The sequence below is a fragment of the Canis aureus genome, chromosome 24 (assembly GCF_053574225.1).
Source record: "Canis aureus isolate CA01 chromosome 24, VMU_Caureus_v.1.0, whole genome shotgun sequence".
Lineage (NCBI taxonomy): Eukaryota > Metazoa > Chordata > Mammalia > Carnivora > Canidae > Canis > Canis aureus.
The window spans coordinates 42,616,206-42,634,486 of record NC_135634.1 but is presented as its reverse complement, the minus strand read 5'-3'; the positions used below and the strand labels follow the sequence as shown (position 1 = coordinate 42,634,486).

Sequence of the window (18,281 nt, the reverse complement as noted above, 5' to 3'; positions counted from 1 at the left end):
AGAGAGAGAGATTGGCAGAGACACAGGCAGAGGGAGAAGCAGGCTCCCTGTGGGGAGCCCAATGCAGGAGTTGATCATGGACCCCGGGATCACACCCTGAGCCAAAGGCTCAACCACTGAGCCACCTAGGCCTCCCAGCCCTTGGGATTCTTCATTGAATAAGACAGTTTCTGCTCTTACGGCATTTATATCCTAATAGAAGATGACAGAAAATAAGATAAACAAAATACATAATTTTGGAGTGGTGATAAGTAGTGATGAGAATAATAAAGCAGAGGAAGGGAATAGACAGTGATGAGTGTATATGTGTGTGGAGCTGGCTACATAATTGGCGAGGCCCAGGGCAACGTGGAAATGTAGTATCCTCTACTCAAAAAGTAGAAAAAAGTGCCACTACAGGTACTGAAACATTAAACTTTTTCCTTTCTTTCATGGATCTCTTTCTGCGATAGTCATGGTGTTTTTTTGGCTGCCTTGCCTGTCTCTTTCCTTCCCTGTTTGGCTGGTTGGTTGCTTTTGCTATCTCATGTGTTCTAAGTAAAGAAAATTCAAAACTGAGATTATTGACAGGAATCTGCCATTCATCATTATGTTGTGCGGTGCCCACTTGAAATACAAATATAGGAGTGGGATCATTGAAATCACACGATTTGTATTTCCTAGTTCACGGGTGCATCTGCATTTTGTGCTTATCAGAACAGTGGAAACATGCTACAAAACTAACCGCCTGTTTTTCTTTCATCTTTAATACATTCACATTCTCCTGACACTTTACCTTTGGTTTGCTGATTAGTGAGGACGCCTGACAGGAGGAGGAGGAGGAGGAAGAGCAACAGCAACAGCTATGGTGGCCCTGCCTGTCCCATTCCTTCTCTGTTGTCGTTTTCAGTGTGAACACTTGCCTACTACAGGAAAGTCAGACAAATAAAAGGGATATGCTAGGGTTCTTTGATCACTCATGTTTGTTAGAATGCATCTGACCTCTTTCTACATTTGAAGCAAGTTCTGCTTCTAAAGCCTGGCCTCTCGGGGCTGCCAGTGCACTGCTTACTGAGCCATAGGCTTAACATGCTTACCTTGTACTCACTTTGCATCTCGTTGAATTCCTAGACATCAGGGGACGCCCATACTGTGTGTATCTCCTCTACTCATGCGTGTACTCTACTGTCTCCTTGGACTTAGCTTACGAAACGCAGACTCAAAGATGAAGTTATGAAGGATTTCAAGATTGTGACATTGACTCAAGGCAGTAAAAGCCAGCATGGAGCTCTCCTGAGCATGGGACCCTGTTGTGATGGCACAGGTTGCACGCCCATGAAGCCATCTGTGTATATGTGCACACACGCATATTATTGTAGATAATGATGATAAAGAAGGACGGTCTCATAAGGTGACATTTGATCAAGGCCTTCAAGAAGATAAGGAAACCAGGCATGCAGATAAGAGGGCAGGAGTAACATGTTCAGAGGTTCCAAGGCACATGAGCCTTTGCCTTATTCTCAGAAGAATAAAGAAGCCACTGTGGCAGGATCCAAGTGAGCAGAGGGGCAGGAGATGGGAGCAGAGGGGTGGGAGATGAGGTTAGAGAAGCAGAAGTCCCTGAAATGTGCATGGACTCCAAGGCCAGGAAAAGGACTTGGAATTTTTCTATGAGAAGAAGGAAAGGCTTGGGGGACTCTTAGCAAAGGGGTGACATGCCATGATTCAATTTTAGAAGGCTGCCCCCTGGCTGTACTGTGGTAATACCTGCGTTGGGGCGAGGTTGGAAGTGGTCAAACCATTGCTATTGTAGACCAAACAAAGATGGGGCCTGCCCTGGTCTGGGGGTATACATAGTAGTGATTAAATGCAGTTGGATTCTGGGCATATTTTAAAACCAGTGCCAACAGGAGCTGCGTATGGAATAGATATTTACCCGGACCAGGAGATGAAATGGCCTGTTGAGAAGCTGTGAATTTCCTAAGGTCCTATAGCCAGTGTATGGCACAACTGGGGAAGGCAGAGAGCAGGAGTCTCGTGTTTTTACTGGGTCTTGTCCTCCCCTGTTCTTTCTAGACAGTGCCCCCAGGTAGCTCTGATAACATTTTCTTCTGAACATCTTCACTTATTTAGCTGAAATGGGCATGCGGTTAAATCTCTAGGGTTCTATCTTTATGTATCATTTTGAAAGAACTTCTCAGAGCATGATCCTGGGTGATTCTACTGCTGGCCCATGTTTCCGTGGTCTCTGTGTGGGGGTTGGCCGTTTCCCACAGTGTTAAATTAGCGGTATCCTGACAGTATTTTTCCCTACATTTCACTAAGTATCTCTTGACTTCCCCTAGTGAAAGAGAAATAATAAAGCAAAGATTTTGTTACTGGGTTTGATCTACCATTGTGCCACGTTCAATGCCAAAAAAAGTTAACTATGGTTGGTTGGTTGGTTGATTGATTGATCTATCTTGCTTTTCAGCACTTTCAGACCATGCTGAAGTCTAAATTGAATGTCCTAACACTGAAAAAGGAACCCCTCCCAGCAGTCATCTTCCATGAGCCCGAGGCCATCGAGCTGTGCACCACTACACCCCTGATGAAGACCAGGACTCACAGTGGCTGCAAGGTACGTGGCACGTGGCCCGCTGGGGCCCTCTTGGTGGGACAAACAAAAGGAGGTGTCACCTTAGGACACTTGTTTCCCAGTGGTTACTTTTTAAAGGAATGAAAATGTAAAATGACTAATAAGGACCATTAAGTGATGGTTGGGTGAATCCATACCCTGCTGTCTTTTTAGTGATCTACCACTCTTCATTGTTTCCAGATATACATTAAAGACATGAGTTTTGGTGTATGAATAAAATCGTATTCTCCCTATATTTGCTGTAGCCCTGTGGATTTGGGGCTTTATAAGAAAAGTTCTGTCCTTAGCGATACTTCCTCCCTTTGTGTTTGCACCCTGAATAAAACACATCTTAAGGAAATAAAAAACAAGTTTCTCAACAGTGTACTTCTCCTTTGGGGGTTATTTTGCATTTTTGTTTGGCTTCAGCTCTCAGAATTTTTCTTTTTCAGCTCTCAGAATTTATACTAATATTCATGCCTCAGAATCCATTAAAAACCATTTTTTTTCACTTGTGTAAACTGTAATGCTGACATTAAAAAAAAACCCTAGAAATGAAATGTATAATTTTGGTAAGCTTTTTTGGGTTCTTTCTCACATGATATTCTTTTTTACTTAAGTTGATGAATATAGCGACCCGTTCAGAGGTAACAAAGAAAATATGTTTATGCATACTTTGTCATCAACAATTTGTTTTGAGGAATAAAAGATTAAATTAAGGGGCAGAAAATTGAGTAGTGAAGATAAAAAATAAAACAAAATGTATGTTTGCAGGTTTCTATTATAACCTTGTGGACACACTCCTTTCCTTATCGCTTTTCTGGCTTAAGGGAGTCAAGGCCCATTGATCTCTCTTGCCAGAATTTTCCATCACCTCCCCAGTTCTTGCATAGCTATGGTCAGATTGGAGCCTACAGAAATCTTGAGTGAGGGTTGTGTACACAACACTCCATACATGTTCACTCATCCCACAAATACCCACTGGGTGCTCACTGTCTGCCCAGCACCGGGGACAGTGGGAGCAACAGCCCCCAACATCTTTGTAGGGTCTAACTTCTAGTTGGGGAGGAGGGAGGAGAAAGTACAGGTAAACAAGCATTGGCAGTTGAGAAAGCCAGTCTGGGAGAACTTGGGGAAGAATCTTTCAGGCCAAAGGGACAGGGAGTGCTAATTCTCAGAGGCAGAGATGGTCTACCATCTTTGTAATAGAGAAGAAGGGGCAGGAGAACTGGGAAGTCAAGAAAGTTGTGTCCTATGGTGTGGTCAGGCAGGGGTCTGGGTAGAGAATGAGCCTTGTCATCATGGAGGCAGGGAGTTTAGACTTTGTTCTAATTACTACGGGGGACCATCAGATTTAGGCAAGTGAGTCATAGGACAACATTAAAAAAAAGGGGGTGATTTTATGTGGTAACTATGCTAAGGTGAACTTTCAGCTTCCAAAGAGCAGTTGCCAGAGACTCTGGTTCAGCTGGAGATAGTGGATCCAAAGAAGTGGCATGAGGTCCCAGTGTAGGCAATGCTTTTTTGGTGAACGGATGATACAAAGGAATTGGGAAAATACTCATTACATTTGAAAGTGATACGAGATCACATTGTGTTCTATAGACTTTAGAGATTTCCTAGAGTCATTTTGAATTTTGTTCTTATTGGGGAACATGGTCCCTCAAAAGCAAGATGAAGTCAGTAGGGACAAGTAAAAGAGGAGAGTTTTGTTTGATAAAGTCTGCAGAGTATGCTTAAATGGGAGGAGAAAAATGCAGTTACAGAATAAAAGACCTAGCAATCAGTCGGGATATGAAGTGTGTGTGTGTGTGTGTGTGTGTGTGTGTGTGTCTCAGAGAGAGACAGAGAAACAGATTTGCTAGAGAGAAATATTTGCTAGGAGATTAAAAACTATCATTTTCCTGAAAAGGAGCAGAGGGTTCGAGATTCATGGAGTATTTTTCAGTGTATTGCCTTAGGCTGTGCTCATTTGTTTTGCTTCTAAAAAGATGTTGGGGAAAAAAAAAATAGAAGGAATTCAGAAGAGCACACAGAGGAGAGTGAGGTGGCCCTCGCATCAGTCCGTGGGGCCAGCGAGAGACAAAGGGAGATCATCCGTGATTTCACCTGGACACAGAGTAGAACTTTGGCATTCAGGGTCAAAAACACATTCCACGAGGCTATAAAGTTTATGAACTCGCTTTCCCTGGAAATCCTGAAGATGGGATTCCAGGTGTACATCATCATGACCTGCACTCAGGGATCTGGGCCAACTCTAGCTTTACGATTCCGTTTGAAGGAAGAAAACCCCCCAAAGTATCATTCTTCAGATTGTACACACACGATTATGCACTTTATCAGTTAACATTTGAACACCCTGGGAGACTTCCATTCTTTAATTCTCAGTGATAATACCGGGTTTGTGTTCAGAGGTCACATTCCTCCCATAGAAAAACAACCAAAAAGTTATATGTTTGAGCCTTGACATTTCTGTTCAGAATGTCCTGACCTCCCCATCCTCCCCACCACCCCCCCGCCCGCCCCCCACCAACTCCATCATCCACAGGAACAAAATGCAGTGTTTCCTCTCTGATTCTTACGGAGTAACTTCGCTCACAAAATGCCAGCTGCAGAAGGAGGAGCTCTCTCTCGGGCTCCCTCCTGCCAGGAATAATGAGCACAATGTAGCCAGGCCCAGCTGCGGGGCCAGCGGACAGGACCCTCCATCTGCACACAGTGCTAGTTCTTTTTGCCTAAACAGCTCTCAAGTTGTGCTTGCATAACTGTGGCTTTGGGGAGGGAGAAAGGCAGGAGGAAGCAAAGGAAAAGGGAGTTGAAAATGGATTATGGTTAGCACCATCGAGGCCCTGGCTCATCTCAGATTTTGCATTTCCCTCTGATCTGTATTCTCCGTGGGTCCTGATGGGATTGCCCTGCCAGGCTATTCATGTTGTGGGCAGCTGGGTCTTTGTGTGTTTTCCTCTACTGCTGCCACATTTTTTTTTTTTTTTCTCCCTGGAGTGGAGTTATTTAACTGCAAACCCCACTGCATACCATTAGGACGCGCCTGCCCCTACTCTCCTTGGAGGTTTTCAGAGCATCTGATGCTGTGTTCTGATTTTGCAGCAATAGGAGCAGCAGCAGCAGCAATGGTTGGTCATACCTGGCTTCTCCTGCCTGGCACCACAGAATCCGAGGCGGCTCTGACTTGTTAGCAAACATTTATTTAATAAATAGTCACTGAAAACCTACAGTGCATGGAATTGTGGAGGAAGGCATCAAAGTAGACGTCGTGGGTCATGTGGTTTGTAGCCAAGTGGAAGGTATAGAGGAGTGCCTGAACCAGTAAATCTCCAGTGCTGCTCAAACTGTGTGTGTGTGTGTGTGTGTGTGTGTGTGTGTGTGTGAGAGAGAGAGAGAGAGAGAGAGAAAGCCCTGAAGGGCAGGTTTCTGGACCTTCTTTCAGAGATTTTGATGCAGGTGCTCAGCTTAGCAGGCAGAAAAGAACCTGCACTTAAAAATCGACCATGCAGTTTTCATGACTGTGGGGCCGGGGCACTGCCTGGAGCTTGAGGACCAATGCTCAAGTGTGGGGTGTGGAAAGATCCACGTGAGTGACCTAAGTGATGGAAGTGAATTCACACCCGGGGAGATGGGACATGGGGTGGGACATGGAGGATTGAGCTCGCTGGCCATTGTAGGGTTAGAATGGGTTTGCTCCAGCTGACCAGGAGGCTGACATCCAAGAAAGAAATGGGCTGGGTAACTGGTGCATCAGATGTGTGCCCTCCTGACAGCACCTGTGGATGCCACTGTATCCTCCCTGGGGCACTGTTCTTGGTTGGATTGACTCACTTCTGGGCGTACTTGCCAGAGTTCGCAAAGCCTTGATGAAATGGTGATAATGATGATGATAAATAATTAGTAATAAAATACTAATCATATAGAAATAATGATAGTAATTAAGATAGTAACACATTAAGCATTCTCCTGCGCACTTCTTGCGATGTAGAACCATTTGGTCCTCACAACAACCCCATGGTTCAAGTGCCATCTGTGGTGCCATTTCACAGATGAGTTACTTGAGGCCTAGAGAAGTTCTTTCCTGTACCAGAGTATCCAGCAAGCATCTGGCAAAGCCTGTATTTCGAATTTCATCAGGGTCTCCATAGCCTCTGCTTCTTCCCACTAGATTCCATCTCCCTCAATGACCTCTAAGTGGCTCCTATGTGTGTCCTATGATAGCTCTTAAAACTGGTTGTGTCATGTGGTTTTAGCAAGTCATTTTATTTCTGCAGTCTTCAGTTTCTGCATCTTTGATAGGCCAGAACCAAGGGCACTGCATTTCAGGCATCCTCTTACCTAAAGTTCTGAGACTCAAATTTTCCTAGTTTAATTGGATTAGAATTTTGTCTTCGCTCACAAAACCCAGAAAGCATGGGGAAAATGTACTAAAAGTATCATATAATTTTACCTTGAATATAGTTCTCAGGCTCTCTTATTTGGTTTTCTAGAAGAAAGAGAGAGTCTATAATGAAAAATCACATTCCTTGTAAAACATACGTAGGAAATAAAACATGAAATGTCCATTGAGTTCCTGTATGCTCATGTGAACACCATATAAAACCTATTCCACAGAGATAGTCCCTAGCTTTACAGCATTTATAATTGTGTTTTTTTTTTTTTTAATTTGATGGAGAGAGAGTGAGAGATCACAAGCAGGGGGGAGCAACGGAGAAAGAAGGAGAAGCAGAGGGAGAAGCAGACTTCCCGCTGAGCAGGGAGCCTGACTTGGGACTCAGCCCCAGGACACTGGGATCGTGACCTGAGCCAATGACGGATACTTAACCGACTGAGCCACCCAGGTGCCCCCAGCATTTATAGTTTTATTTTTATTTATTTACTTTTAAAATATTTATTTATTCATGAGAGACACAGAGAGACAGAGACAGAGACACAGGCAGAGGGAGAAGCAGGCTTCATGCAGGGATCCCGATGTGGGACTTGATCCCGGGACTCCAGGGTCATATCCTGGGCTGAAGGCAGGTGTTCAATTGCTGAGCCACCCAGGGATCCTCCAGCATTTATAGTTTTAAAGCAAAATAGTAGCAATGCTGAAACAAAGATGCTGACACGTAACTGGGGGTCTAGCACATCTTAAAACATTTATCTTTATTTAAAATCTTTATGAAGTTTGTGAATGGCAGTAGTTTGAGTTTAAGGACAACGATAAGTTGAAGAAGGAGAGTGACATGGAGGAAACATACCTGGGGAGGACAGATGGGGAAAGAAACAAGAAGGAAAGGCAGGCAGGTTGGCAGTTACTGACACAGGTCTCCTTTTTGGATCTGAGTCTGCCTGCCTTTGTTCTGGTTTACCTGGCGATTTTTCCTCTGCACCTGCTCACTCTGGCTGGGTGGAGCCAGGGTCCTGTGATTGTCTCCAGGAGGGAAGTTCCTCTTGGCCACCAGACAGGATTTGGGAGTTGGGGTGGTGAATAGGGCTAATTGAGCATATGGTATTTCTTTACACTCTCCAGCGTCCATCTCTGGTTCTGTCATCGTTCGTGGTGATAGTGCCCTTGTCTTCATTCTGCAGCTTCGTGGGCATCCAGCTGCCTCTGTCCCCTCACACGTCATCACAGGCCCCACCAGGGCCTCACCTGGCCGACTCTCTCATAGAATGCTCTAGCTCCCAAATCTCTCCTCCCTCTGAGTGAGGCACTTGGCTTAGCATCACGTGAAGTCCCATCGAAGACCCTCACTGTTCTGTTCCCTTTAGTGAGGGCAGAAGCCATCGAACAGTCTAATTCCCAAGAAGGAACTTGTGATTCATACAGCATTACAATTTTACTATTATTCTTTCTGAGGCTCATGCATTCAGGAGTAACTGCATGGTCACTAGCTCTCAGGAAGGATGTGGTCGATTTGCAGTTGCATGGGACAGAGAGGATCCTGAGCTGAGGGCTTTGCAGGCAGTCCTCAGATCCTGCCATTTTGCGCACATGTAAGATGACCAGTCTTACAAGTAGATTCCAGCAACCCTACTTAAGATGAGCTCTTGATTTGAATTTAAATATATTTAAAACTGGCATCACATGTATCTATTTCACACAGATTTTTGTGCTTATTCAATTTTGTATTTAATTAGACATGTAGACCTGTTTTCTCTCTCTCTCTCTTTTTTTTTTTCATTTTAGCCAAAGGCCCCTGATTTTACCCATTCACTGAAGGCAGAAACATTGATTATACTGTGTCGTCATCCAGACCGAATGCATTTTGGAGCCTTTTCTTGGCATAGGTCATTTTGGGCATGGCGTGAGTCTAATTCTGCCAATTGTGTGGACTTTTTCCTTGCAAAATACGTTTCTGATTTGAACATCAAGACACAATACAAATAAAGAATAGTAACATATGAAGTAAGATTCGAGCCTGTAGTCTTTATTGGCTCTTTAAACCTCTTGGTTTAAACCAAAATGTAAACCTCTAGATTCAGAGTAAATGGCATCTGATTCTAATCCACTTTCTCTTTATTCTTTCTCAGACTTTCCTGTAAACAAACCAAAGCACATTTCCTTGAGTGTGTCTTCCTAAATGTCGAAAGGTAGAAGTTGGTGTGAGCTAATACCTGTTGTTTAAGAGACAAGCTTTTAACTTTCTGCAGTTTTTACTCTTTGTCAGTTTGTAGATTTTCTGACCTTTTTTGGCCCACCTTCCTCTCTCCTCCCGTTCCCCCATCCTAATTTTCTTCTTTCATTTCTTTCTTCATCTATAAGAATATATTGCACATTCTTAGGATTTTCCAGATGTTAATAGGGACACAAAGATAAACAATGGTTTTGGGTACTTTGGGTTGAAATAATAGAAAATCTAACTGGAATTGACTTAAGTCCTTGAAATTTATTTGCTTTGGAATCCGCAAATTCCAAAAGGATGGAGTGGGGGAAGAAGATGCTAGAGAGGCAACACAAGTGTCCACTACAAAAAAAGAAAGGCTTAATGACCCAAGGCCTGAGAAATACATTCTGTGGGAAGAGCGATGGAAGTAGAAGCAAGTGCCACTCTCAGGTGGCAGAGCAAGGGGTGCCTTTCCTTCCATGTTACGACCCAGCCCATCCCCTTGAATATATATGGGGGATGGTCTTCAGATGAGATGAGCCTCAGTTTGAGAATCGCCACTCTCCAGGGTCCTTGCAATGCCCATCAGCTAGCATGTGGTTTGACACTGAGGGGCTTTTGTCTTCCAGGTGGGTGGCAGATGGCGGGGAATGTTCTCATTCATTGGAGAAATCTCCAGCTCCCCTTTCAGGCTTTCATTCCAGGTTTCTAATTGGGCAACACATTATTCAAGGTAGAGAAAGAGAAGCAGGATTTCAGAAGTCATGAGTTCAAACACAATTGTGAAATTTAAAGTATCTGTGAGACCATCAGGGGGCCACAGCCAAAGGGCACCCTGTTATATGAAGGTGGAGTTCCATAGAGGTCGGGTCCTTCAAGGAGATCAGGGCCATAGAAGAGAAAGAAGCAAGACAGGTGTACCCGCTTATACACTTACACGTGTAAACATGTACCCACCTCTAATACCTGAGGGCCAGAAAGAGAAGAATCAGTGGGGAAGAACACTATGAGAACCAGAGGAACGTCCTCCCCACCAAGCACCAAAACTGTCTGTCTCACTCCTCCTATTTCATCCTACACCCTGGGCCCACTCTCCTGGCCATCCTCTTCCAGACTTGGAAGTATCAAGGGGAGGAAATGGATATAACTCTGGGGATGACTGAAGCGTCTGTATATGGTTCTAGACTTGGTCTTCATGTATATATTTGACATACACACTGCCTATGCTACAGCTGTGGTGCCCAGCACGGCAGGATATTTTGTTGGTGATGGTCAGTTTTTTGGCTGTGAGTCTTAGGACTTTGAATTCTGTACTTTGGTCTTCCCACAGACAACTGTGGTGGCTTCAGTGAAGCTTTTCACCCTTCACAAGGTCACTTTTGTTATTTGATGACTAAAATCTTTTCATATGAGGCATCATTTTCATTTCAGCTGATAGGAGTGTTTAGAGTGTCTGCCTGAATGCTTGTTGAGTAGGCTTCTTTATGGGGTCACTCTTCCCTATGATGCAGGCAGTAGAGTTATTTGCCCCATTGAGGTATTCTCTGGGGATGTTTGACACCTTCAAACTATTTATTTCCTGGTGTTCCACACCATGAAGGCTGTGGCTGAAAAATGGGCATTTTACTCTAGGGAACCAGGTGTGACATTAAAGCTCACCTTTGGACTAATGTCAAAGACTGTGTTGTCTTGTATCTCCAAATGTCACTGCCTACTTCTTATCTTTAAAAATGCTCAGGAGGGGATCCCTGGGTGGCGCAGCGGTTTAGCGCCTGCCTTTGGCCCAGGGCGCGATCCTGGAGACCCGGGATCGAATCCCACGTTGGGCTCCCGGTGCATGGAGCCTGCTTCTCCCTCTGCCTGTGTCTCTGCCTCTCTCTCTCTCTGTGTGTGTGACTATCATAAATAAATAAAAATTAAAAAAAAATAAAAACTCTCAGGAGATCAGCAAAGATTCATTAGTGAAAACTGGGAAAATAATCTAAAGCACGTGAAAGAGAGATTATAATATTTTTGTTCCACAACACCATGGAAAACATGCAGTCATGACACATTCTGTTGTAGAAATTATACCGGTGTGGAAAATGTTCACAATATATGAAATGAAATAAAAATCTGGCTGCAAAATGTGAATAGGATTTTATTTTTGTAAAAACACTGAAATATGAACAGAAGTGATCCCTGGATAGCAGGATTATGGGTAAAATTTGTGATTTTCTTATTTTTTTCTTTTTTTTTTTTTTTGCATTGGCTAAGTTTTCAACAATGAACAGATATTACACTTTAGTTTTGAAATATAAATTTAAAAGAAGAAAGTTTCTTTGGATGAAGGCTTGCTTGGACAGCTATGTGGCAGAATTTCCATTCAAAATGGAACATTTTGGAAACAGCATCTTCTAAGTCACCCTGACTTAGACATTTGTTTCTTCTCTTTGCCCAAATCGGAATTTCTGTAGCTTCAGGGAAAGTGACATTTTCCCGTCTAACTTGTGACTTGTCCGGTGTCAGGCTTGTCTGGTGTGTTCAGCATAATAATTGTCAACCTACTCAGATGCATTTGCAGGGATGATGTATGTGCTGGTTTCCTGAGGGCTGCTTAATGGCAACGTCAATGGTTAAAAAAGAAATTTATTCTCTCACAGATTTTGGGACCAGAAGTCCCAAACGGGTATCCCTGGGCAGAAGCCAAGGTGTCAAGGAGCTTCCTCTGGAAGCTGAAGAAGAAAGTCGGCTCCTTGCCTCTTGGGGTTTATGGTGCTGCAGACATTCCTTGGCTTATGGCCATTTCACTCCGGTTTCGGCCAATATAGCCACACTACCTCCTCCTCTTTTCTATGTTTCAAACCTCCCTTTGCCTTTCGTAAGACACTTATGGTTGGATTTAGTGCCCACTTGATAAACCAGGATAATCTCCCTAGCTCCAGATTCTTAACCGAATCAGCACGGACCCTTTTTCCTTAAAAGGTAACATGTCAGGTTCCAGAAGAGGACCTAATACTTTTGGGTGGTCTTACTCAGCCCGCTATAGATAGTTTCTTTAGAAATGAGGAATTCTAGAAATGCAAAACTTTCTAAGCAAAAAGAAATACAATGCTCCCAGTTAAGCAGTTGTTTAGGTTATGTTATTTCTTAAGCCTAAGAAAATGCTTTCATTGGAATTCAGAAAACTACTTTAACATGTAGAAAAAATGAGGAGCATTGATCTATGGAAGTATCTTGCTCCTATTTTGTGCCACATTTTCTTTTTTCGTTTTACTTACTTTATCCAAATTTCTGAAAAGGAAGAGATATCATAAAATTTTGAATGGAATTCACGGATTTAAGTCCTGCCCATTGGTAGTTTACATATTGGATGTATATGTTTGTAAAAAAAAAAAATCCACAGTTCTACCCCAGGGAAAGGGAATAATGTTTTGCTCCACCCCCACTCCCATTCTCAGTAGAGCTTTAAGGATAATTTTGAAAATGATATGGAAAATATTAGGAGTATAATGTGTGTGTCTGAGAGAAGTATCTCATTAAGAAGTTATTTTCCCCTCATGACTTCCTGTTTAGATCGTTTGTCTTTGAAACAATTTGTTGGTTTAATTCTGGAAATTTAGTTTAATCATTATCTGAATTTAGGGTTCATTTATTTGGGAAATATGTTAATTATTTTACTAATTTTCCTGGATTAATTCTCTGGATAAAATATAGCTCCTCTGTGGTAGACTTCATCTGTGAGGCAACCTACAGAAACACCATGCAGAAAACCAATTAAGTTGGTAAAAACTCATTAATAATAAACTTTATGGTTTCCAGCAGAGACTGTACAAATTGCTCGAGATGGTTACAAGGTTAAGATAACTTCAAGCTAAAATCTGGTTTATGCAAATAGGGTGCTTAAATGTAAGAAGTTAATGTTTAAAAGACGTTTTCAAGTGTATGTATGTATTTCTACTTATTTTGGTCATGTCATTTCTTTTCAGTGTTCTACTTACTTTTTACCCTAGAGGAACTCCCATGTTACAGCACCAGTGCCTCTGCTACTAGAAGGGCTGGTTTAATTTATTGTTTGTTAAATGAAAAATATGCTTTAAATAAGGAAGCATCAGAAGATATAGACTGAATATAATCTCATATAAACCTGGACTTTCTTTGCAGGTGATTTTTTTCTGCCTTAAGTTTTAAAATGGTATCAAAGTGATACCTGCAGAGATTTACCAAAACAACCCATCAAATAGTAATGAAAAACAAAACATAAAGTGTTTATCTGTCTCCTTCTTCCTTCTCATACCCCAGTTCTGCTCCAGCTGTAATTATTTTAGCTTTTTCTTCTTATGCTTACCTTCATATTTCAAATACTATACTTTTACCATTTGGGGTAATATTTTTTGGCTAGTTTGGTAGATAAAGATTTAGATCTATTCTAACTTTACCCACTTGTCTTCTTCCATCTTCCTAACATAGTTACTTGTGAAATTTTAGGTAATATCTATGTGATAACTAAAGAGTCAAGGTACCATGATTTTATTTCCTTTCTTGATCAATATTTTTTGAATTGTCTATTATTTTCAGATTTGACATCATTTTATATATACTTAATTTTCCTCAAATGTGCTTTCTGCTTTGGCATATACCCATCCATACGTAACTCAAATACTCAGTGATGGAGGTAGGGTATTCTTTTTCATGTCCTCCTGCACTTGGCTAGAGTACTGGCCTCTAGGCCGTCCTCCCTGCTGTGACTCTAGGACTTCTCTCCCTTGGGGTGGATACTCCTCTGATGATTTCCTCCTTTGTTTTGCTGGAGCACACGTTCAAGAAGTAAACACCATGTGCCTTGCATGTCTGAACATCTCTTCATTCTACCTCACCTTTTTGAAAGTTTGGGTATAGAAATGAAGATTGGAAATAATTTCTACTTTGAACTGTGAAGGCTGTGTCCATTGACTTCTATTATCCCTCGTACTATTGAGGGATCTGATCCCATTTGATCCAGATAGTGATGTGACTTTCTTCCCCCTCTATTCTCTGGAAAGATTTTGGGATTTTCTTTATGTTCTTTGTGCTCTGAAATTTCATGGCTGTGTGCCTTGGTGTGAATTCCACCCCCCTTCCCGTTCATACAGTTGGGGGAGGTTGTGTGTCTTTTCAATTTGGAGACTCTTATTTCTTGGTATTTGGGGGATCCTTAAGTAAAATTCTACTTCTCCTCCCTGTTGTGGAATCATTTGAGAAATAAGAAACATGATACATGATAGATTAACTAAAAGTAGCAGTTTTATAAAACTTGCTTTGAAAGACATGGCTGTGTAGATTCACTGGGTTTCCTAAAGTTTCCAAATCTATGTTGGAAGCTCTAATAAGTTACCATCTCCTCTTTTGTTCATTTTGTCCTTTTGTGCTTATGATTTAATAATGTCCATTATGATCAGTTTAGTGGGGTTTGGAGAAGACATGGATGCCCAAGGTCACCTTGCCCTGGTTATCCTCTCTGTTGTTCAGCCCTCTCTAAATTGACAATCTTAGCTGTTTGAACTTCTTGTTTAAATCTTTATCTAAGATGGAAACAGCAATCCTTACCTTGCGTTCAAGTTTAAAGAAATATTTATAAAGTATTTTGAGCTTTTCACAAGCGTAGTGTTGTATAAATAAAATACCATTGTTATTCAAATATAGCTCCCCATGGTTTGAATGGGAAGGTTGATCAACAACATGGTAGTGAAGGAGATATAAATGTAGGAGAAAGCGATCATAAATAACCCAGATCATAAAAAGGTCATAAACCAAGCTCATAAATTTGTACAGATATTTCTTATCATATCTCTGAGTATTTCAACTCCCGACTACCTAGCAAGTAAATGATAAAACCCACTGTGACAACAGGTGCAGATATGATCCTTGGTGTGCTGGCTGTTCATTTCTTTGTTTTCACTGAAAATATTATACCTTCATTTCTTGGAAAGAGAAATGATGTCAGGGCTTCTGTGCATCCTGAGATCTCTAACTGAGACATTAGTCAGATTGGTGTTTATGAGTCACCAGGCATCTTCATAAACCAAATCCAGGAATTAGAAAATAATTTGCTCGGGAAGTAATAGGGATAAATGAAGTTCGTCATCCTGGGAAACGGGAAAGCTACTTTGTGAGCTGAAGATCCTACTGGAATTAGGTTTTCCCCCATGTTGACTGATTAATGCATTCTCTTTAAAACTTTTTTTTTTTTTCCCCCGCTTATGAGCAGTGCTGGAATTCTCACATGTCACCATCTGGCTATCCTGTAATATTTGTTAGGGCAGGAAAGACATTGTCCATTATCACAAAGACATTTTTACTGATGGTCTCTTCATGGGATGGTACAAAACATGTGTTTGCTTTTCCTTTTCTCTCTCTCTTTTTAAAAAGATGTTATTTATTTTTTTCATGAGAGACACAGGAAGAGAAAGAGGCAGAGACATAGGCAGAGGGAGAAGCAGGTTCCATGCAGGGAACCTGATGTGGGACTTGATGCAGGGACTCCAGGATCATGCCCTGGGAAAAGACAGGTGCCAAACCGCTGAGCTACCCAGGCATCCCTGTGTTTGCTTTTCTGCTCACTTACTTAACCAGCTTATTTGGAGCCCATCCTGCTTGTGTATAAAATCCTCTCTCCTGGTCCTCTCCTCCTTATTCTCATTCCAGGAGTTTCTGAAAACCCTTTTATTCCTTGTTCCTTCCTTGCAACCCCGTCCGCCAAGAGTCCAGGCCCCTCAGGAGCATTTGGCTTGGGGGCAGGGAGCACTAGAGCTTCAGGGCTCTGCACATAAATCATCCCATAAAACAAACCTTATTCTTATGATAAAATGGACTCTTTTCAATAGCAAGACCCTGCTTCATTCATAGTTCTTCTGCCAACAAAATCTTGATTTCCTTTCTCCTTAGTGAGAGTCATGACTCCAGAAAGCGCAGGGAGGAAGATAACTCATTCTGCCATATGTATGCTGGAGTCACTCAGAAAAAGAGTCAAAGGAAGGGAATTTAGAGACCATTATGACAAAGGAAAAATTAGTTTATTCATTCGTGGTCACTAAAGTCCATTCTAGGGACTTTGTGCTTTTTTTTCCTCTTAAAATTATGTGTCCTTTTAACCAAAATAAACATTCACTAATAATTCATTATAAGTTTATGAATTTGTAGGTTAAATCTATGTACTTGTTACTCACACATTATGTATATTTTTAAAAGATACAGAATGGAGATCTTAGAAGAATGAGCTGAATCTGAAATACTTGATATTGTATGCCTATCTTAAGTGCAATGATTGCCATTAATTTAGGCAAGGCTCTTCTTTAGTAATAGTGGGTGTAAAACCAAATTTCAGATGGCTTTGATGATGTCAAGATTTTCAGCTGATCTTGTTAGACCCAGTGAGATCATCAGTTTCACCCCAGAAAGAAATGGAAAAGATGACATGCCAAGAGTAAGGGGGAGAGTATCAGCTCTGTCATTCTCTTGTTGTCTTCTTATGCATACATCCTTTTTATTATCTAAAATCTGCCATTTATTTGCAGGAATCTCAGCCAGGTTTTGTTAAAACCAGATAATATGACCCATAAATCCTGAGATGGGCAAATGTGAGCTGTAATGACCCGAGTGATCACATGAATAAGGTGCCCACATCAAACTTCCTTTCTTTTTTTCCCCCTTTTTGAAAGATTTTATTTATTTATTTGAGGTAGAGAGACAGAGAACATGTGTGTGTGAGAGAGAGAGGTAGAGGGAGAAGGAGAAGCAGACTCTTCAATGAAGAGAGAGCCTGATGTGGAGCTACATCCCAGGGCCTTGGAATCGTGATCTGAGCCAAAGGATTCTTAACCAACTGAGCAATCCAGGCGCCCCTCCTTTTCACCAAAGAATTCTCACCTGTAGGAGACTTCTAGCTCCATATCTGACATGTGAACTGGCTAATGCTGGTGTTGGTCTGTATATTAATGCTGAATTTATTTCATATTATTGAAGATAAAAATAACTGTAAGTGGAAATTCTAATATATTGCATCCCCAACCTAGGGAATTCTATTGGATACCTCCTGGGGTGTAGATAGCTTACTTTGGAAACAAAGGACCTTGTCTATTGTGCTGCAGACATTGAGGCTACTTCCTGGCTTTGTTGAAGAGTGTCAAGATCATTCATTGATGTCTACCATTATTCTGGGCAGAGAAAGTTCTGGGCTGGTGTCACATATTTAGATTCAGAGCAGATTCCTCTCTTGGACCCCATTGGTAGGTATGAAAGCCTAGACCGGTCAGACTGGGTAAGGTTGTTAACAAATAGATGGAAAAGCAGAATTCCATTTAGCTTTCTTCATTCGTAGATCAATCCTTTGGTGACAGTACTCCTTCCTGCATCATGGCAGAGATAAGAAAAGAATTCATAATCACTTGTGTAGATGTTAAAGACATCAAAATGAAGTGCAGGTCATCCAGCTTTGGCCAAACTCTTGAGATTTATTGACAACCAGCAGCCGGCTATTATAGCTGAGATGGTTCATTAGCTGGGGAGAACTCCACTTTTATAGATCAATATTTCTTTGTAGCAACTAGAAAAGATTTTCCCAATGTTGAGGATATTTAGACTTATGAGTTCTTCTTTTTCTATTCTTTTATATATATCTTGTTCAATAAGTCATAGCACAGGTTCCTGGAGGAGAAAAATACTAAAATCAGCACTATTTAAAATGTGGAAAGTTCCAGATCCTATGAAAGGAGCAAAATTTATTTCACTGTATTTGCAGGACAGATAGATCTTTACCTAGCTCATTACTCTGTATTTTTTTTTGTCTTCAGGCTTCAGAATTTGACTTGTTAACTGATGATTATGCCAATGCCATGAAGAAGGTGGCATTTGGAATTCTGTCTTCCAGAATTCTTTCTTTTCTTTTCTTTTCTTTTCTTTTCTTTTCTTTTCTTTTCTTTTCTTTTCTTTTCTTTTCTTTTCTTTTCTTTTCTTTTCTTTTCTTTCTAGATTTATTTGAGAGAGAAAGTGTGGGGGAAGGGGCAGAGGGAGAGAGAGAGAGAATCTCAAGCAGCCTCCCTGTGGAGCACAGGGCCTGAGACGGGGCTTGA

At 41.6% G+C, this 18,281-nt stretch overlaps 1 protein-coding gene across 4 annotated transcripts in view; it reads left to right on the top strand.

Annotated features, from left to right (window-relative positions):
* Window positions 1-18,281, top strand: part of PID1 (phosphotyrosine interaction domain containing 1) — a 225,554-nt gene that overhangs the window by 99,514 nt on the left and 107,759 nt on the right. For all 4 annotated transcript variants that reach the window (XM_077869101.1, XM_077869102.1, XM_077869105.1 and 1 more), the window contains exon 2: window positions 2,453-2,599. In XM_077869101.1, the coding sequence (XP_077725227.1) occupies window positions 2,453-2,599 (147 nt within the window). The remainder of the gene's footprint in view (window positions 1-2,452; window positions 2,600-18,281) is intronic.